General features: G+C 40.1%; 1 protein-coding gene across 2 annotated transcripts in view; it reads left to right on the top strand.

Annotated features, from left to right (window-relative positions):
* Positions 1–17,738, top strand: part of scube3 (signal peptide, CUB domain and EGF like domain containing 3) — a 112,738-nt gene that overhangs the window by 46,460 nt on the left and 48,540 nt on the right. For both annotated transcript variants that reach the window (XM_023331801.1, XM_023331796.1), the window contains exon 4: positions 4,588–4,722. In XM_023331801.1, coding sequence (XP_023187569.1) covers positions 4,588–4,722 — 135 coding nt within the window. The remainder of the gene's footprint in view (positions 1–4,587; positions 4,723–17,738) is intronic.

Here is a 17,738-nt window from a genome sequence, read left to right as displayed (position 1 = left end):
GTCAAATGCGGACCTTATTACCTCCCAAGGGAATTCACCTCGATCGTCCTCACTGCCGTGCTTCCGGGTTTTGTTTTTTCTTCCCCGCCTTGCTGCTGCTCACTGTTGGTTGTCGTGTTGGTTGTTTATAAAACAACCTGAAGTTTCTGAATCGACTCATCACTCATTTAATCTCTAAAACTTGAAGATTGCGGTTGTGATCCATTGACAGCTGGTAAACCTTCCTGTTTCGAGCAAGTTATCATTTCACCCACCTCCTCAGATAATCCGTTACTCGAAGGTCAGATTTTTTTCCCCTTGCATTGACTCACTTGATGACGGAAGATGGCGAGCTACCCACCCACCATCTGGTGGTAGGAAAACGGAACTACACTTTCCCTACAGGAAACGAACTAAACTTTGAGTATTGAAAAGGGAAAATAATTATTCTCTCTTTGTTCTTGGATCTTTTGTGGACTCTATTACGTTTGAAGTATCACTGATTATTATTATAATTGTTTTTGTTGGTTTGTTTTTTTCCCCTTCTGTTTTTTTTTGGAAATTTATTGTTTTGTTGTTTTGGTATTATTATTATTATTATTATTATTATTATTATTATTATTATTATTATTATTGCCACTGCAATAAATAGCAATATTAACAAACTTTATTTTTTTGTATCAGTTGTATTAATTATTCACCCCACTCATGACTCCGTGCCGTACCTACTTCTGATTATACAAACTGGTTAACACTACCCCTCGCAGTCAGATCTGCTCAGTTGAGAAAAGCGCTACACAGTTCTTCCCAGATTCTACCAACATGTCTCCTGCCACACCAGAGGAGACAAGACCCTGGACCATGTCTACTCCAATCTGGCTGGAGCCTACAATGTGACACCCCTCCCCAACATCGGACAATCAGACCATCTCTCCCTGTTCCTCACACCTCGGTACTTACCACTCATCCAACGTGTGAAACCTACCTGAGGACAGTAAAGGTGTGGCCAGAGGGCTCAGACGCTGTGCTCCAGGGCCGGTTCAGGAATACAGATTGGACTATTTTCCACCATACAGACTTGGATCAGTACGCCTCATCTGTACTGAACCATATTTCCACCACCATAGAACGTGTCTCCACCTGCAAACGCATTACCATGTACCCCAACCAGAAACCCTGGATGAACCGAGATGTTTGTCTCCTGCTGAAGGCCCGCAACATCGCCTTCAGGTCAGGGGATGCACAGACTTACAGTGCAGCCAGGGCTGAGCTGAAGAAGGGAATCAAGAAGGCCAAACACCACTACAAAAGGAAGGTGGAGGATCATTTTTCTAACTCCAACCCCCGACGTATGTGGCAAGGCCTTCAGATTCTCACAGACTACAAGAACCCCAATACCACCCCCGCTTCTACTGATGTCTCCTTCCTCAACGAATTTAACAACTTCTATGCTCGTTTTGAGGGAGGGAATACCACAACTGCAACCAAAGCAGCTACCACCCCAGGCCAACAGCCACTGACTTTCCTCCCCACTGACGTAGGAGCGGCTCTGAGCAGGATTAAATCCCACAAGGCTGCGGGTCCTGATGGCATACCTGGACGTGTCCTCAGAACGTGCTCTGGGGAGCTGGCAGGAGTGCTGACGGACATCTTCAACCTGTCCCTGGCCTGCGCTGTGGTACCGACCTGCTTCAAGTCTACTCCATCGTCCCAATCCCCAAGAATCCCAACCCAACCAGACTCAATGACTACCGCCTGGTAGCCCTTATCCCCATCATTACCAAGTGCTTGGAGCGGCTGGTCCTGGCACACCTCAGATCCTGTCTCCCCCCCACACTAGACCCCCACCAATTTGTATACAGGCAGAACAGGAGCACAGAGGATACAGTCTCTATAGCGTTGCACTCTGTCCTTTCTCACCTGGACAGTAAGAACACTTACGCCAGACTTCTGTTCTTAGATTTTAGTTCAGCATTCAACACTGTCATCCCATCACAACTCATCACCAAACTCACAGACCTCGGCATCAGTCCACTCATGTGTAACTGGTTGCTCGACTTCCTGACCAGTCGACCTCAACATTTCCGGCTTGACAACTACTTCTCATCCACCATCATCATAAACACCGGAGTGCCACAAGGCTGTGTGATGAGTCCCTTCCTCTACTCCCTCTTCACCTACGACTGCAGACCTGTCCATGGCTCTAACGCCATCATCAAGTTCGCAGACGACACCACGGTGATCGGCCTCATCAGAGATAATGACGAGGCCACTTACAGGGAGGAGGTAGACCGTCTGGCTGAGTGGTGCGACAAAAACAACCTGCAGCTGAACACCGAGAAGACCAAGGAGCTTATCGTGGACTTCAGGAGGAACTCTGACCTACATCCACCCATCCACATTAAGGGGACAGTGGTGGAGCGTGTGGACACCTTTAAGTTCCTGGGAGTCCACATCTCCAAGGACCTGACTTGGACGACCAGCTGCTCCAAACTCATTAAGAAGGCGCATTAGCGCCTCTTCTTCATGAGGACCCTGAGGAAGAACCACCTGTCCTCAGAGATCCTCACGAACTTCTACCGCTGCACCATTGAGAGCATCCTCATCAACTGTATTACAGCTTGGTACGGGAACTGCTCTGTCTCCGACCGGCAGGCGCTGCAGAGGGTGGTGAAAACTGCCCAGTATATTGCCGGGGCACCGCTCCCTGCCATCAAGGACATCTACAGGAAGCGGTGTTTGAAAAGGGCCAGGAAAATCACAAAGGACTCCACTCACCCAACATACACACTCTTTTCCCTCCTGCCCTCTGGGAGGCGTTACAGAAGCCTACGGACCAGAACCACCAGGCACCGGAACAGCTTCTTTCCCACAGCTGTCACGCTTTTGAACGCCTCCTGACATAAAACATAAACTATAAGGACTGTACTCCCCTATCCTCTCATGCAACAATAACACATGGACTATCCTCACACACACACATCATGGACTGTTTTCTTCACACACACACATACAACCTGTAAATTTTATCTGCCATTATTTATCTTGTGTTATATTATATACATATATAATCCATTCCCTAACATTCTCGTATATTCTGTATATTCTATATATTCTGTATAATCTGTATAATCTGTGCATATACAGTAGCTCCCATATTTATATTTATATTTATACACAATATCTATATCTTTTTGCTATAACCCCTTATAGTCCATACATACATAGTCTTGTACATCTGTAAATAAATATTTATATCTCGTAGAGCACTTCTGGATAGACGCAAACTACATCTCGTTGCTTGTACTTGTGACAGTGCAATGACAATAAAGTTGAATTCTATTCTATTCTATTCTAAAGCAGGATCAAATTATGAAAATAATTAGTGATACAACTGCAAATCTACCCAGACTTGGCCGTTGACTAAACTGACTGGCTGCAAGTAGAGCGTCAATCAGAGAAGCAGCTAAGAGAGTAAATCTGGAAGACTGGCACAATGAGACATGGTTGCAGTAGTATCATGCTGTGGGGATATGTTTGTCCAGCAGGTGAAAAAGAACCAGGTCAGAGTTGTTGGGAAGGTGTTGGGGAAAATGTCTCAAAGGCTGGGCCAAAAGTTCACCTTCCAAAATGGCTCAGATCTAAGCATCTTCACGTGTTCATGGGCAAAAACTTTGGTTTCCAGATGTTCAGCACCGTTTGAGACACACCTGGAAGACCTGCAGCTAAAATTACAGACAAATCTGACTCAAGGGTGCTGAACACAAATTCCCTACATCGTCTATATATTATATATTAGGTGAAAAAAAAAAAATAGAATAATAAAACAAATAAAATGCATTGAATCTTGTGTTTATAGTAGGACAAAATGTGAAAGGTTTGATAGGTTTCTAACTATTTTTATATTATATTTATAAATAATTTAAAATGTCTCAAGATACTATTTTATTTTCTGGCTATATAGGAGGAGTTACTTTGGGGGTCATTCATAGTGAGTGTCCCTTTTTTGCCTGAGCTTGAGGCAACGCTTTGCTAAATACTCTGTACGTACTTGAAGTAGATTCTCTCCCCCACTGACTTTGAAAGAAAAATATCCCACTCTTCTCTTCCTATCTAAACTTTTCCTCCCCCTCTTTCTCGTCCCTCTCCTCGCATTCCTCCCGTCACAGGGCTGACAGACACTCGTCATCAACAGGTACTCTGGCCCAGTTGGATCAGGTTTCCCCTCTTTAACGGATTGTGCTGCATTTGCATTTTTATAGCTCAGTGCTGAACAGTTGGAAGTTTTAAATGGAGCTTTCAGGTTTTTGTCTAGTTTTTTGTTTGCTCTTAGTATTGCTTTTACTCTCACATCACAACTTAAAAGTTTTCAAAGAATTTCATTAAATTTAATTTATTTGACCATGTTTTTTTTGTTTTTTTAAAGGAAGATGACCTCTAGATTCTTTCGGAATACTTAAATGTTTAAATCATGTTTGCATCATCTGTTTGGCCCATGGAGCAAGTCACAATTCAATCTCAGACAAGTCCCGCACAGACTGTCTGTGCAACATTTGTTCTGTTTTGAACTGTTCTCATTAATTTGTGTGTGGTTGTGTTTCCTGGCAGACGTGGACGAGTGCTCGGAAGGCAACGGTGGGTGCCAGCAGATTTGTGTCAACATGATGGGCAGCTATGAGTGCCGCTGCAGGGAAGGATTCCTCCTGAGTGACAACCAGCATACATGCATCCAGCGGCCTAAAGGTTATTCACCTGCACACACGCTTTAGACAGATCATGTATTTGTTCCCTTACAACTTTCTCCTGTGCTAGTTTTTTTTTTTGTTTTGTTTTGTTGTTTTTGTTTTGGTCACACTTAATTTTAGATAAACTAATTTATAAGATATACATAGTAATACCAAAACACAGTTTTCAGATTTAATTTAATAAATGAGAAAAGCAATCTAAACCAACCTGGTCTTATGTGAAATGTAATTGCCTCTATTTTTCAATTAACCAAAATGTTTTGTTTAGCTGCATATGCACCACTAATGCCTAATTACTGCCTAGTGTGTAGCAAATAGAAATCGCCTAGTAGAAGAAATCAAATAGATTGTGTATCATCCAGTTGAATAGAAGAGCTCAAAAACAACACATAATGTCCCAATCAATAACAATAAAGAATAAATCAAGAAAAGGTGAGAAACAAAGTCTTTACTAATCCATGAGGTCACAAAGAAACCCACAGCCACATGTTAAGCTCTGCATGTCTCATTTGCCTCAGTTTAGGTGAAATAAAGTTAAGTTCACGATTCAACAATAAGGAATATGCTGAGCAAAAAATGGCTCAAGGTAAAACAAATTGCTGACTAAACGGAGAACAAAAGCCCGTCTCAGATTTGCCAAAAAAAAAAAAACATAGTCCCAAAAAACTCTCAAGACTTTTGGGGAAATATTTAACAGAGTAGCAAGGCCAAAATGAAACATTTTGAAACTTGTGGGTCCTGAACGCAAATGGAACACAGCACATTTGAGTGTGATTTTGTGGGGCTGCTTTCCTGCTTCAGGACCTAGACGACTTGCCAAATTAGTTGAAACCATAACTCTTCTTCTTTTACTACAACATTCTGAAGGAAAGTGTTTGGTCATAAGTTTGTGACCCAAAGGTTAGGCAGACTTGGGTTGTGCAGCAGAACAATGATCCAAAGCATACCAGCAGTTCCACCGCAGAAGAGATAAAAACGGAAAGTTTTTCAGTGGCCTTGTCAAAGTCTTGACTGTGATGTGACTGTTAGTGTTCTTTAGCCTTGGTTGCTGTTGCCAACACAATCAGTTACTAAGTTAAGGGGAATTATTTTGCTACACATAGCCATTTTGGTTTGGATAACTTTTCCTTTTAATAAATGATATCCTCATTTAAAACAGCTTTTTTGTATTTTCAGTGTATTTTCTTCTGACTTTGGAAGTAGTTTATTGATCTGAAACAGTGAAGTGTTAACAAAAAACTGAAACATAAGCAGCGGACACTTCAACAGCACTGTGGTTTCATTTTTGGGTATCGGGTCTTGCCCTTACTGTACAGTTTGCTCAAACATGATTACGATACATTTTAAAATAATGATGCTGTCAAGTCTTTATGTAACTAGCAGATATTCAGGAATAAATGGAGGGCGGGATTAGCCCTAACAAGCCCTACAACAAGTTAAAACAGTTAGGTTGCCACTCTTCAAAGAGAAGAAATGAAAAGAGGGGGAGAACAGGGATACATCTTTTTGTTTTCCACTCCCCTTTTCAAATTGAACCTATCTAGCACTTGGCTGCTTTTCAAGTTATCTGTGGTATGAGAGTGGCCTGCGGGGGGAACTGCGAACAGTGAAAACAATTAAAGGTGTAGCCCAGGGCAGACACACCTCTTGTTTATAGAGCGTTCCTATGGGATGGAGACGTGACAGGAAAAGAGCCAACTTGCTCTGAGGCTCGCTCACCACACACAGCAGCTCCACAGACATGCAGACGGTTTTAATGTCAAACTAAGTTGTCAGGAAATGTCTTTGGTGGCTATGAAGCGCTGGATTGCACAGAGCCTGTAACAGCTCTACACTACACTAGCTCTTTTTTTTTTTACAGTGTACTTTGTGTAGGATTTTGTTGCTTTCTTACTAAGAGATTTAGAGATTTTTCATTGTTTCTGCCAATCTTTGTGATACATATTTTTAAGAAATAATGTTTTCATAAATCTATCCTCATGTTTAGAGAACAAGAGGAACATAGCTTATGAAAGCAGATATTAGGGTTGTAAAATGACTTTATATTTTTATTAAACCGATACTAGAAAAAAATATATATTCAAAGATACTCATTTGCATCCAAATCAATATAAACTGACCTATTTAAATTTGCCCAAATTGTCTGGGAGCAGCGCTACAATAACAGGCCCTTAGTCCCTCCCTTCTCCACAGCCGCTCGACTGACTGAAACAAAGAATTGCTGTAAGTTTCTTACATCCAGATAAAACATGAGCGGCCATCTTTAGCAGACCAACAGCATTGTTCGGACAGATGGAAAGCTAACTCTATATGTTTAATTAAATATTATCTTCACAAACACAAACAGTCCAGGAAAGGTGCTATGTTGGTCTGAGAACCCCATGGAGATGCGCTTCCCAAGTTCCAAGTCACGCTTTGCTCAGTGCCAATTAACACAAAAAATTGTTCAATACTTGTTAGTTTTGACCTAATAATGGAAGGTTTGGCTATATATCGCAATTAATCGTATTTTCTCTTAACTAATAAGAATTGTCCATTCCAAAAATGTTGCTGCTTGGTATCGGTCTTGAGTTTAAAACTTTAGCTTTGTGCCAACCCTAGCACATATGAGATACTATATCTACTAGAAATGTTGGAAATGCTCTATACTGGTGATTTCCAAACAACAAAATTGGTCGTGGGCCAAAAAAATTAACAAATTTAAAACATTTTTAGAAAAAAACAAAACTAATTTTATCTTAATTTGTTTTTCATTATGCTCAAAAATAAACTAAGCGTGCAAAAGAAAAAGATAGTCAAATATTTGTATGGAGGGCGTGTAAATAATGGCGTTAGCCTTGTTGAAAGAAAAGTCTCCAATAAAGACTTTAGTGGCACACCGTTTTCTTTTTTCTTGCCCAGGATTTTTTTTATATTCTAAAAAAAATTAAACAACTAAAAAGCACTTTCTACATTTAGCAAAGTTCAATAAACTAATTAAACACATCTAGTTGCACCAAAGTCTGCTTTCAATTAAAAGTCACTGGATGTACAGTATGTAGTCCTACTAATTATCAAATTAAAAAGAAAAACCAAAGTGTGGTTATTAAAAGGCCAATAAGTTCTGTTGTAGTCTTGACATTTAACAATGTAAGAGGATTATAAATTGTCAGCAAACAAAGTCTTCACTTGCATCAGCTGGTTTTGCTGCAGGGTCAAATTTATCAAACTGCAATTTGGGGCCCCAAACAATCAATCTAGGGGCCACAAATGGCTCAAAGATCTGGTATCCAGTCTGAAAAATTGTATCCATCCATCCATATTGTGTATTTACAAAATTCAATAAAGAAGCCTGAAAACGTTGGCAATTAAAGGCTGTAGAAGTGTGAAAATTTGACAAGTAAAAATTGCAGAATTGCTGTGTTTGCGTTTTGACTCGGTTTTTTGCTGCCCTACGCAACTTTGCTCAGAGCTTCCAGTGTTTCTGTGAAGCAGCAGACATAATGACCAGCTGTTATCACTGTCAGAAAGTTCGTTCATTCGAGGAATGATTATCCAGCAAAGGCTTTTACAACTCCTCAGTTCCAACAGACTAAGCAGTGTTGTGGATGTCCTTTTTTCTAAATCTGACACAGTTCTTCCTGTTCTGTAAACCCCAGACTAACACAGCAAGATTCGAGTGTCTTCTCATCTCCGTCTTTTTCATCCCTCTCGTGTGTTTTCTCAGCTAAGTACTCGTATGGAGAATCATTAAATTGAGATGCTCATGATTCTCCCGTATGATGAAATGAGGATCTTGGAAGTTTAATTTATGAGCTCCATCTGGCCTACTGAAGTGTCAATGTTTACATTTCATAAATGCTGTGTGTGTTTTTTTCTTTTTTGAATGGACTGAAAAGCTTGACCATGAAATTTCAAGCCTTTCTACACATCAGCGCTATCAGAAACAGATTTAGAGCAGTCGTCTGATTTTGCCAAGTTCCTCCAGTCTTTCGTCTGTTTATGTTCATGATAAATGTCTCCAGTTCCTGTTAATATTCCATTTTAATATTCATTTTGTCCTTATTGCTCCCAGATGAGAGCCATTGAATTCAAAAGATTAAAGCTGCCATAAATCTGCAAACTTCCTGTGCTCATCAGATAGGCGCCTATTTATTGTTTCCTTATTTTTGAAAGACCAAGAGACAGAACAACCACTCATCTGCTTATTATTACCGCTCTTATTACAAGAGTATGTGCCTGAAGGATAATGGAAGTGGTTAGGAAGTGACTTTGCAGAGTTTTTGGGCAACAGCCCCTGAAGAATTGCTCTAAATATAAAAAAAAGAATCACTAGAAAATGGATAAATGTTTAATCCCCTCACTCAGGTCGATTTTAAATGGAACCATTGGTGCATCCTGCCAGCCCACCTCTTAAAAAGCAGAGTCTGGGTTGCAGTTTGATTATGAGGTTTATTGTCATCATTAAAAAGACATCAGCTTCCCATTTCTTCCGGTAATAGCTCAGGTGTTCCATCGGCAACGTGTGCTGATCTTTCTGGGTGCAGTTCAGAGCTGGTCATAGAAGCGCCTGCTGCCTCTGTTCGGTTTCTCCTGCTGATACAGAGCCACTGCTTGGAGGGAGCCGGTGCCAATTAGGCAGCAGGGGTCTTTCAGCCTCCCGGCTAATGACAAGGCTGCTGCTGGCCTGTCCCTTATTATACCCACCCTTTCCCCCCTCCCCTCAGCAGGAGCAACTTTGGCCAAATGAGTTTCTGCACCGTGTTGTTGGCCAAAAATGTAACAGTCCATTTATTCACTTCAAACATCCCCAGCCTAGAAATTAGGCTTTTCACGAAAGTCAAGGTGCTTAGCAGTTGAAAGGAATGCAATTTGGATCAGGGAGGGTTCCTCCCGCTTTACATTTGATTTATTTTCACTTTTATTCAGGACAACAACGGGGACATTTGTGCTTGAGATGAAATCCAGAACATTGAGACTCAGACATTTTCGGTTTAGTCAGCTGACACATCCATAATGTCGGTCCTCTTTCTTTTTGAAAAACCAGGCAATAACTTGAAGTGTGCACTGATGCAAGTCACTTATGGTGACTTATAGGTTCAGTTCATTTGCTTTTAGTTGTGAGTGCTGAAAAAGAAAACATACTCAGGTCAGCTGCATCATAAAAACCACATGCTTCATGTTTTAAAGGGATTCAAAAGGGAGGAGAACATATTCTAGACATTTGTTCAGATTGTCGGTTTTGCAGTCGAGAGACTTTTTGCAGATTGGATTTTTTGAGGCATGAGTTGAAGTCCAAAACTTTAAATTCAAGTAGTAAGCAAATCCCTTGTCTAGTTATGCAATTTGATATAAGTAAAATAATTTTGATATTAATGTATTATTTTAAATTGTACTTTATCCACAAGAAATTGTAAAAATTGTCTAAAAGCAGTGCTGATGTTGCTTTCAACTGAAAATGTTAACAAAAAAACAAAAACAAACAAAGCATCCAATAAATTAAGAAATGTAGACTGATCCATAATTAAAAATATACATGAAATAAAAATAATTAACACAGTACAAACAGCTTCAAAATTATACGAGTAATACAAGATTATTAAAATGCTAAAATGATTTCAAATTTTATATAAATGATGTTGAACTGTTGACAGTGATTTCTGTGATAAAGGTTAATTTTAAAGACTTAACTGTAGATCTGCTAACTGTGAGTTGGATGTCCTGATTTTTTTGTTTAGTTTTATTTTTTCAAAGAAAAAAGACTTTCATTATGGCTTCAGGGAAGACATCATAGTTTCTCTCTGTCTTGGAATATTTTGCATTGAGTCCATCACCTTAAACAATGGCCAAACATTAATGCCAGCTCTGGCAACCCATACATAACATCGAGGCAGCCGCAGGCAGGACTTGCATTGGTTTCTCCAGGGTTGCAATTAAGAATCACTCTGAGACACTTACTCCTGTCTGGATTTAACATCTTACTGAACATTATGAGAGTCCCACTGCTCAGCAGCCTATCTGCTTTTTGCGTGATGCTGCGCTTCACTTTGCTTTTCTGTAACTTTTTGCCCATGTCCTGGAAGAGGACGGCTCCTTCACTTTGTCAAGAAAATCCGAGCTCATCCCACTTCCCCATGCTGGAGATTTTAGTTTAACAGTAATAATAAATAAAGTTATCTTTAAAATGAATCACTCAAGTGACATCAGGGCCCAGCAGTAGACTTAAGTGTCAATAAAGTTAGTTTAACAGTAATAATAAATAAAGTTATCTTTAAAATGAATCACTCAAGTGATATCTAGGCCCAACAGTAGACTTAAGTGTCAATAAAATAAATCTAGTTGTGTGTGTTGTTTTTGTCTCATGCAAACTTTGCTTTAATTCTACTTTTCTCTATTTAATCATAAGAAATCATAGTCAGTCAGAGAGAGTCATGAAGCAAGAAAAGCAGGTTTCCTGGAAAAAGAGGAAGTAAGTTCCAGCCTGCAGATTTATAAAAAATAGCTGAGACTATTTCTTATTTTAAATCATGAAAGTTTTAAAGAATGAAATCTAAAACATTTTGGGTAATTTGATAAGATTCAAAGTAAAATACTTATATTAATATTGGTTTACTTGTAATAATATTTACACGAACATTTGTGGGAACAGTTACAAGAAAAACAAGTAACTGTAACTTTGGCATCAAATAATTAGAATCATGTATTATTCTTGGTTTCTTTTCAGAAAAACATCTGTAATAACTCACATTAAGATTATAATAAGTATAATTAATAAGTTATGGTTATAAAATCATAAATGAATGATAAATCAGAGAAGCTGAAGAAAATAAATGTGATATAAGTTATGGTTATAAAATTATAAATGAATGCTAAATCAAAGAAGCTAAAGAAAATAAATGTGATATAAATGTGATTTTGACATTGAACTTGAAATGGTGTAAAAGGTGTAACTGCAATTAAACATCACTGATATGTTGGAGGTAGAGAGTAGGTGAAAGGTGAAAGGCAAGGAACTAACAGGAGAGCAGAGATGATCAACGCCTTATTTAGAGAGTAGGTGAAAGGTTGTGCAGGCAATGGACATAGGAGGTTGAGCAACCCTGAGACATTAGCACAGACATCAGGAAATGTCTGTAAGACAGTGATGGATATGAGATCATCTGTCTGAGCAGTCAGAAACCCTATAAAAGGTGAGTGCAAAAGAGGAACCGTTCGTTGGATCCTCCGGGCAGCTTCGAGCCAAGATCGAGATGGACAAAGAACTCTGCAGCTGAAGAAGAGCCGGGGCCACGGAGCCGAAGACTGTCCGGCCATGGGGACCAACCCGTCAGCCCCACAACCTGTGGCTTCAAATCGCACTTCTCTCATCGGCTGGGTTCAGACCCCAAAGACAAAGATGAAGACAAAGGCAAAGACAAAGAAGAAGAACTGGTGCCTTCCTTCCTGCCAGCACCAAGTCCTGTGTGACCTCACCATCCATGCGGAGAGGAGGCTCATCAGACCTACAGAGATCCTGGCCTTCATCGATCGGCGTCTTCCTCCTGCTGCAACACCTTCTTCATCATCAGACCTGCGGAGATCCTGGCCTTCATCGATCGGCGTCTTCCTCCTGCTGCAACACCTTCTTCATCATCAGACCTGCGGAGATCCTGGCCTTCATCGATCGGCGTCTTCCTCCTGCTGCAGCACCTTCTTCGTCGTCGTGCCAGGTCTGGGGTTCGAGGCGCCATGCTCCGTCCGTCTCTCTCAAAGGTTCCTTTTTTTTAGTTCTTAGTATCAGCAGTAGGGAAAGACAGACTAGATGATTGATTTTACTTATTTGATTATTTCTGCTACTGAATTAAGCTGTACTGACCCTTGCAAAAATGCCTTACTAATAAAATATTTAGCATAAAGAAAATCTAAAAGATGTTGTGGACATTCAGTTAATGAGTCACCTTAAAGTTCTTTGATGGTTGTAAAATAGCTGTGATGTTTGATTCTGGAGAGGAAAAAGTTTAAAATGTTTTTAAGTTGCTGGTAGCCCAAATTTAAAACGTCATCCTTGGGACTCGCCCGAGTCACTAAAACCTACCTGGTTCAATAACAAATGCAAGTTGTAAAATAAGAGAACGAGCGACCGTTAACAGGTGTGCTCTGTGAAACTAGTTGGCTGTAGGCTGCTCAGTCTGGCTAATTCACAGAGGGAAGAAGGGTGGGACACCTGGATGTAGGCCGTTAAAAATCAGGTGAATCGTTTCTCGAAACCAGCTTAAACAGAGTTTACTTCAGTTCTGGACAGGGTAAATCCCGGCAGATTTAGGAAACTCAATTAACCCGTTAGATGGAGAGCTGGTAGCACATCTCCCCTCTCAGAAGAGGAAGCAGAGAGTGAGACAGTAGAGACAGAAAGGAGGGGGGGGGTGTTGCGCAACAACAACTTTTATTGCAGGATAGAGTAAAAAAATTTAGAATCATGGAGGTTGGATTTGAGTGGAAATCCTTCTTTTCAGATTTGGAATATGTATAATTTCTCATCAATTTCGCAATGGTGTTCTCCTATGTGTAGGTCTATAGCCAAAATATTCCAAAAAAGTGCACTGATGTTTGCTATTGTAACACAACAAAACCTGAAAAGGTTCAAGATGTGTTAATACTTTTGTAGGGCCCAATATTTTACGTTTATTAACTTCAGCGTCTATTGCACTTAAAATGACTCAACTAAATACAGTCCAACATGACATGACATTTTTGCAGTCTGCGATGCAACGAGTGCATGGGAAAGGCAATGCTTTTGCCCTGTGGGAGAGTTACTATTAATCTGGAGTCTTGTGTGAACTGAATATTTGAAGAGTCTGCTAACACTTATAAAGCAGAACGTTGCCTGAAAATAAAAAGATAAGATTTAGTTCACCTATAATATGATTTTAATAAGTGACTGACTGGTTACACAAGACACCTCATCTCTGCGCAGACTTCCAAACAGAGCAGCTTAAAGAAGTCAGAGGAAATAACCACTTGCAAAGACGTCAGGTCCTCCTGGATCAAACTTGCTCTCACAACTAATCAGTATGGCAAAAGGGAAGGTTTCTACAGTATGTGAGCAAAGCTTCAGAGCAGCCACAAGGACTCTAATGTGATCATCAGGCTGGTTTAAACTAATTCGGGAAAAAGAAAATTTTGATTACATCAGCCTCAGTGCTTTACGTTCAGCTTTTGTTGCTGAAGGAAGCTCAGCATACAGAGGTTTTTAAAGTTTCCAGAAATAAGGATGTCATTCAGTACCCTCCACACGTACTGGTTCCTCTGATGAAGATGTACAAAAGCCTGAAAATAAAGTCTGTATTTAATGCAGTATCATTATCTAAAAAAATGTATGATTCTATCTTTATTTTGAGTCTCTTTATTCAGTGTGAAAACCCCCCCCGTAATAGTTCAACACAATAAATGTAGATTAGGTTTTTTATGTGTAAGTAGCTTAACTGAGGATCTGGGAGCCTTTAATTGGTAATTCATAACATCCCGAGAAGGCCATGGTTTAAAATAGAAATTGTGCAAAACCTAACACCTACACATCTCTACTGTTAGAGGATTGCTAAAATAAAATAAAAATGTGGTTGGACAGGAATTCAAGCTTATCCTGCCATTGGAAACTTTGGGCAGGATGTTAAGCAGGCTAAAATAATCTGAAAAGCTCACTGTTGGAGAACTGCAGCAAACAGTGGCATTTGGAGTTGGCCAAGTCTTCATAACAACCTTTAATTGTTACTACATGTCTACAACTTGTTTCTCAACCGTGCCTATAAATGTCTGCCATTTGTTAAATACTACTGGGGAATTTAGCTGCTGAGTGCTTCAGCAACCAACTCTCCAGGTGGATCAAGCATAAAACAAAGGTCGAATTCTGTAATTTCCAAACTATAAACTGCTACTGCTACACACTTTAAACACATCAATGCTGTTAATATATGGATTTTTACCAAGTTTTGAATGATGAAAGAGGACAGCACAGGCTCAAGAGCAAATTTTCCCTGACACAAAAGTAACATTGAGGGCAACAATGAAAGAGAGAAACTGAAGACGACGATTTTAATGGGTTTCGTCCCAGGAAGTCATTGATTGTGGTCAAATACTTTTCCTGCTAAGCTCTTTTTTTCTAAGCAGCCATGATCCAGGCACTGTTCAGAAAAAAGCACTTATGGTACATATTTGTGTAAAAATCTTTCAGTGTAGATACCTGCGACTTATAGTCAAGTGTGGGCTAAATGGGTTTTTTTTTCTTATCAAAGTTAATTACATTCAGGTGTGCTCAATAGCTCTAAAATAACATTATGTGACAAAGCACGTTTTTGTAATTTCCTGTAGATTTAAATTAAATATCTCCTGTAGTAGGAGAGATCTCCTGTAATAGGAGATGTTTAATGTAAATCAGGTAAACTAAAAATGGGTCATCATTGGATCTACTTCCAGGATAATGGTCCAAAAATGCAACCATATAATGATAATTGAAAATTTTCCAATTTCGATGGTCACCTGGCCATCTTTGTTCCTTAAACCTCTAGAAGCCATAAGCTTATGAGTCTTTATAAATTCTCTTAAGATCATAAAGAGTAATGATTAAAAAAATGCTCTCTGTCTAAATGATGTAATTTAGCAAAAATATGGAGTTGTATAACGTATTAACATCAAGTTATCCACCAAGTGTGCTACACATGTCTATAATTATTTTCTCCAAACGTAACCTCATTTCCCCCTTTTCTTCGCTCGATTGTGGATTTAAGTGTTGCTTTTATGTACACTCCTCACACCAGGAAATAAAACTCTGCTGCTATTCTAGCCACATTTAATAGCATTTCAGAAGGATTTTCCCCCTTTAGTGCAACAAATCTCTCAACACAATGGGCATAATTACACACACCATCATTTGTACAGGCACACACCTTTGTAATTTCATCTCCAGTGTAATCCTGCTGGAGGCAAGCTGTCATGCTCTTCATTGACATTTAGATGAAGACTAGCGTGTTGACTTCGGAGAACATCGGTTCTTTGTTGTCTCGTGAAGTAAGAAGTTTTCCATTTAGTGTGATAAAATCCACAACTCCTAGGCGCATTATATTCTAAATTAGAGTTCCAGGTGCAACATTCCTCCTGTGTAAAATCACGCCCTGGATCTAAGAACCCTGCTTTATTGCTGTTTTTCTTATCTGAAAACATAATGTCCGTGTAGTAGACGGTTTCACGTTGTAATGTCGTGAGGTAATGTGCTGATAAATGAGCACTTTCAATTATTCCAGTGATGCAATGTTTTGAGCTGTGGGCTGCCAAATAAAATGTTTGTAGGATGATTTGATTTACTTTTTGTTCATATATTGCACTGTTGTTTCCCATTGTGCTGGAGCCAGTAGGGTTCTCATATGTTCCCCCTGTTGGTTGTCAATAAGCCTGCCCTCCTGCCTGCTTGTCTGTGCATTGGCCACAGAAATGTTTTTACAAGTGCAGAAGTCACTGCTCCATTGCTCTGCAGCCCAACCGTATAACCAGGCTCTTTTCCTATTCTGGGGAAGTGGAGCAAGGGCTTTTAGCTGCAGACACAGCGAAGTGACACGTGAGGCTTTTTTTTTTGTCCCCTTTGGATTTGTCTTCCTTCTTCTTTTATCTCTGTATATGTCTTTTCAGCATAATCTGCCCTCACCCTCCCTCTTTGTCCAGCCTTTGCTCAGTTCCCGTGCCCCCAGTACTTTCCCCCTCATCCTTCAACAAATATACATCAGTGGCTGGAGCTTTTTCAAATGTTTGCGGCCTTGCTGCTGAATTCTCCTCACCTCATTTGAGACTGGCATCCCTTTTTTCATTGCTTTCTTCAAGGCCATCCCTAAGCTGGCCAGCCCTACGTGGGCTTGCTGATTTTAAGAGTGCTGGAGGGGTTTTTCCACCAATACTTGGCTGCTATGTCTTCAATCAAAGTGCTAGACTGAGCTTTGGAGAAACAAATACTTTGATTTTTTCGGGGGGGAAACGATCTGTGCAATACCAGCCAGCGTCTCATACAGTTTTTATGTCTGTGTTAAACAAGGTGGGCATCCTGGTTCTGCTCTGTTTTCCTGTCTTTTGTGTTGAGAGGGTACTGGGTTCCTTTGGGATTGCACAGTGAGGTCACCTTGAGAGAATGGGAGGAAGAGTGAAGCCGAGAGGGGGAACATACGCAGCAGGTGCTGCACAACTGTCTGTGACACAGATGGGCAGAATCTTACTGTGTTTGCAACATGCATATATTATGCAAATGCACCTGGGTGGCTGTTCATACATATATGTTAATGCTCTTTCGCACAGATGTAGGACCTTACAATGTTTTTAAAGTAAAACACAGGTCATGCACACTAATAAGTTTTTAACAACCAGTGTCATGTTTATGAAAGCTAACAGAGTTAAATATACATGTATTTTGAAGTTGGATAATTCAAGGGTGTATGTAAAATGTTGAGACCTTGAGACTAGTTGGAAAACTACGGAGCCCCTAAGGGGACATGGAGAGAAAAAAAAAGGAAAGAAATCCCGACTTATTATCTCGAGATCCCGACTTATTATCTCGAGATCCCGACTTATTATCTCGAGATCCCGACTTATTATCTCGAGATCCCGACTTATTATCCCGACTTATTATCTCGAGATCCCGCGACATTTCTGAAAAATCGCGAGTTACTTTTTTGGGGGGGAAAGGCATGTTTTTATGCGGTAAACGTGGGGGAGTGTGTCTACATTGATTATGGAGGACGACTTATATCATTTTCTGCGGTCCAGAGATGTCCCAGAGGAGGATATCATGCACATGCAATTTAGCGTACATCCATCGGTAACCGTGAAGCTGTCCAGAGGACTGTAGCTGGTTATTAATGAATTCTACCAAAACTGCCAAGTCGGAAAAGGACTTGCGCCGAATGAGTCCCCGCGCTCTGAAAACTCTCTTCAGATGTCTCTCACTAATACTAAATCCATGTCTGCTGTCAAGCGCTGATTTAATGTGTTTATACTCAAGCCCAAGCTCGAAATAAAAATCTA

This window comes from Xiphophorus maculatus, chromosome 1 (genome assembly GCF_002775205.1).
Source record: "Xiphophorus maculatus strain JP 163 A chromosome 1, X_maculatus-5.0-male, whole genome shotgun sequence".
NCBI classification, from domain to species: Eukaryota; Metazoa; Chordata; class Actinopteri; order Cyprinodontiformes; family Poeciliidae; genus Xiphophorus; species Xiphophorus maculatus.
This window is presented reverse-complemented; position numbering and strand designations above follow the sequence as displayed.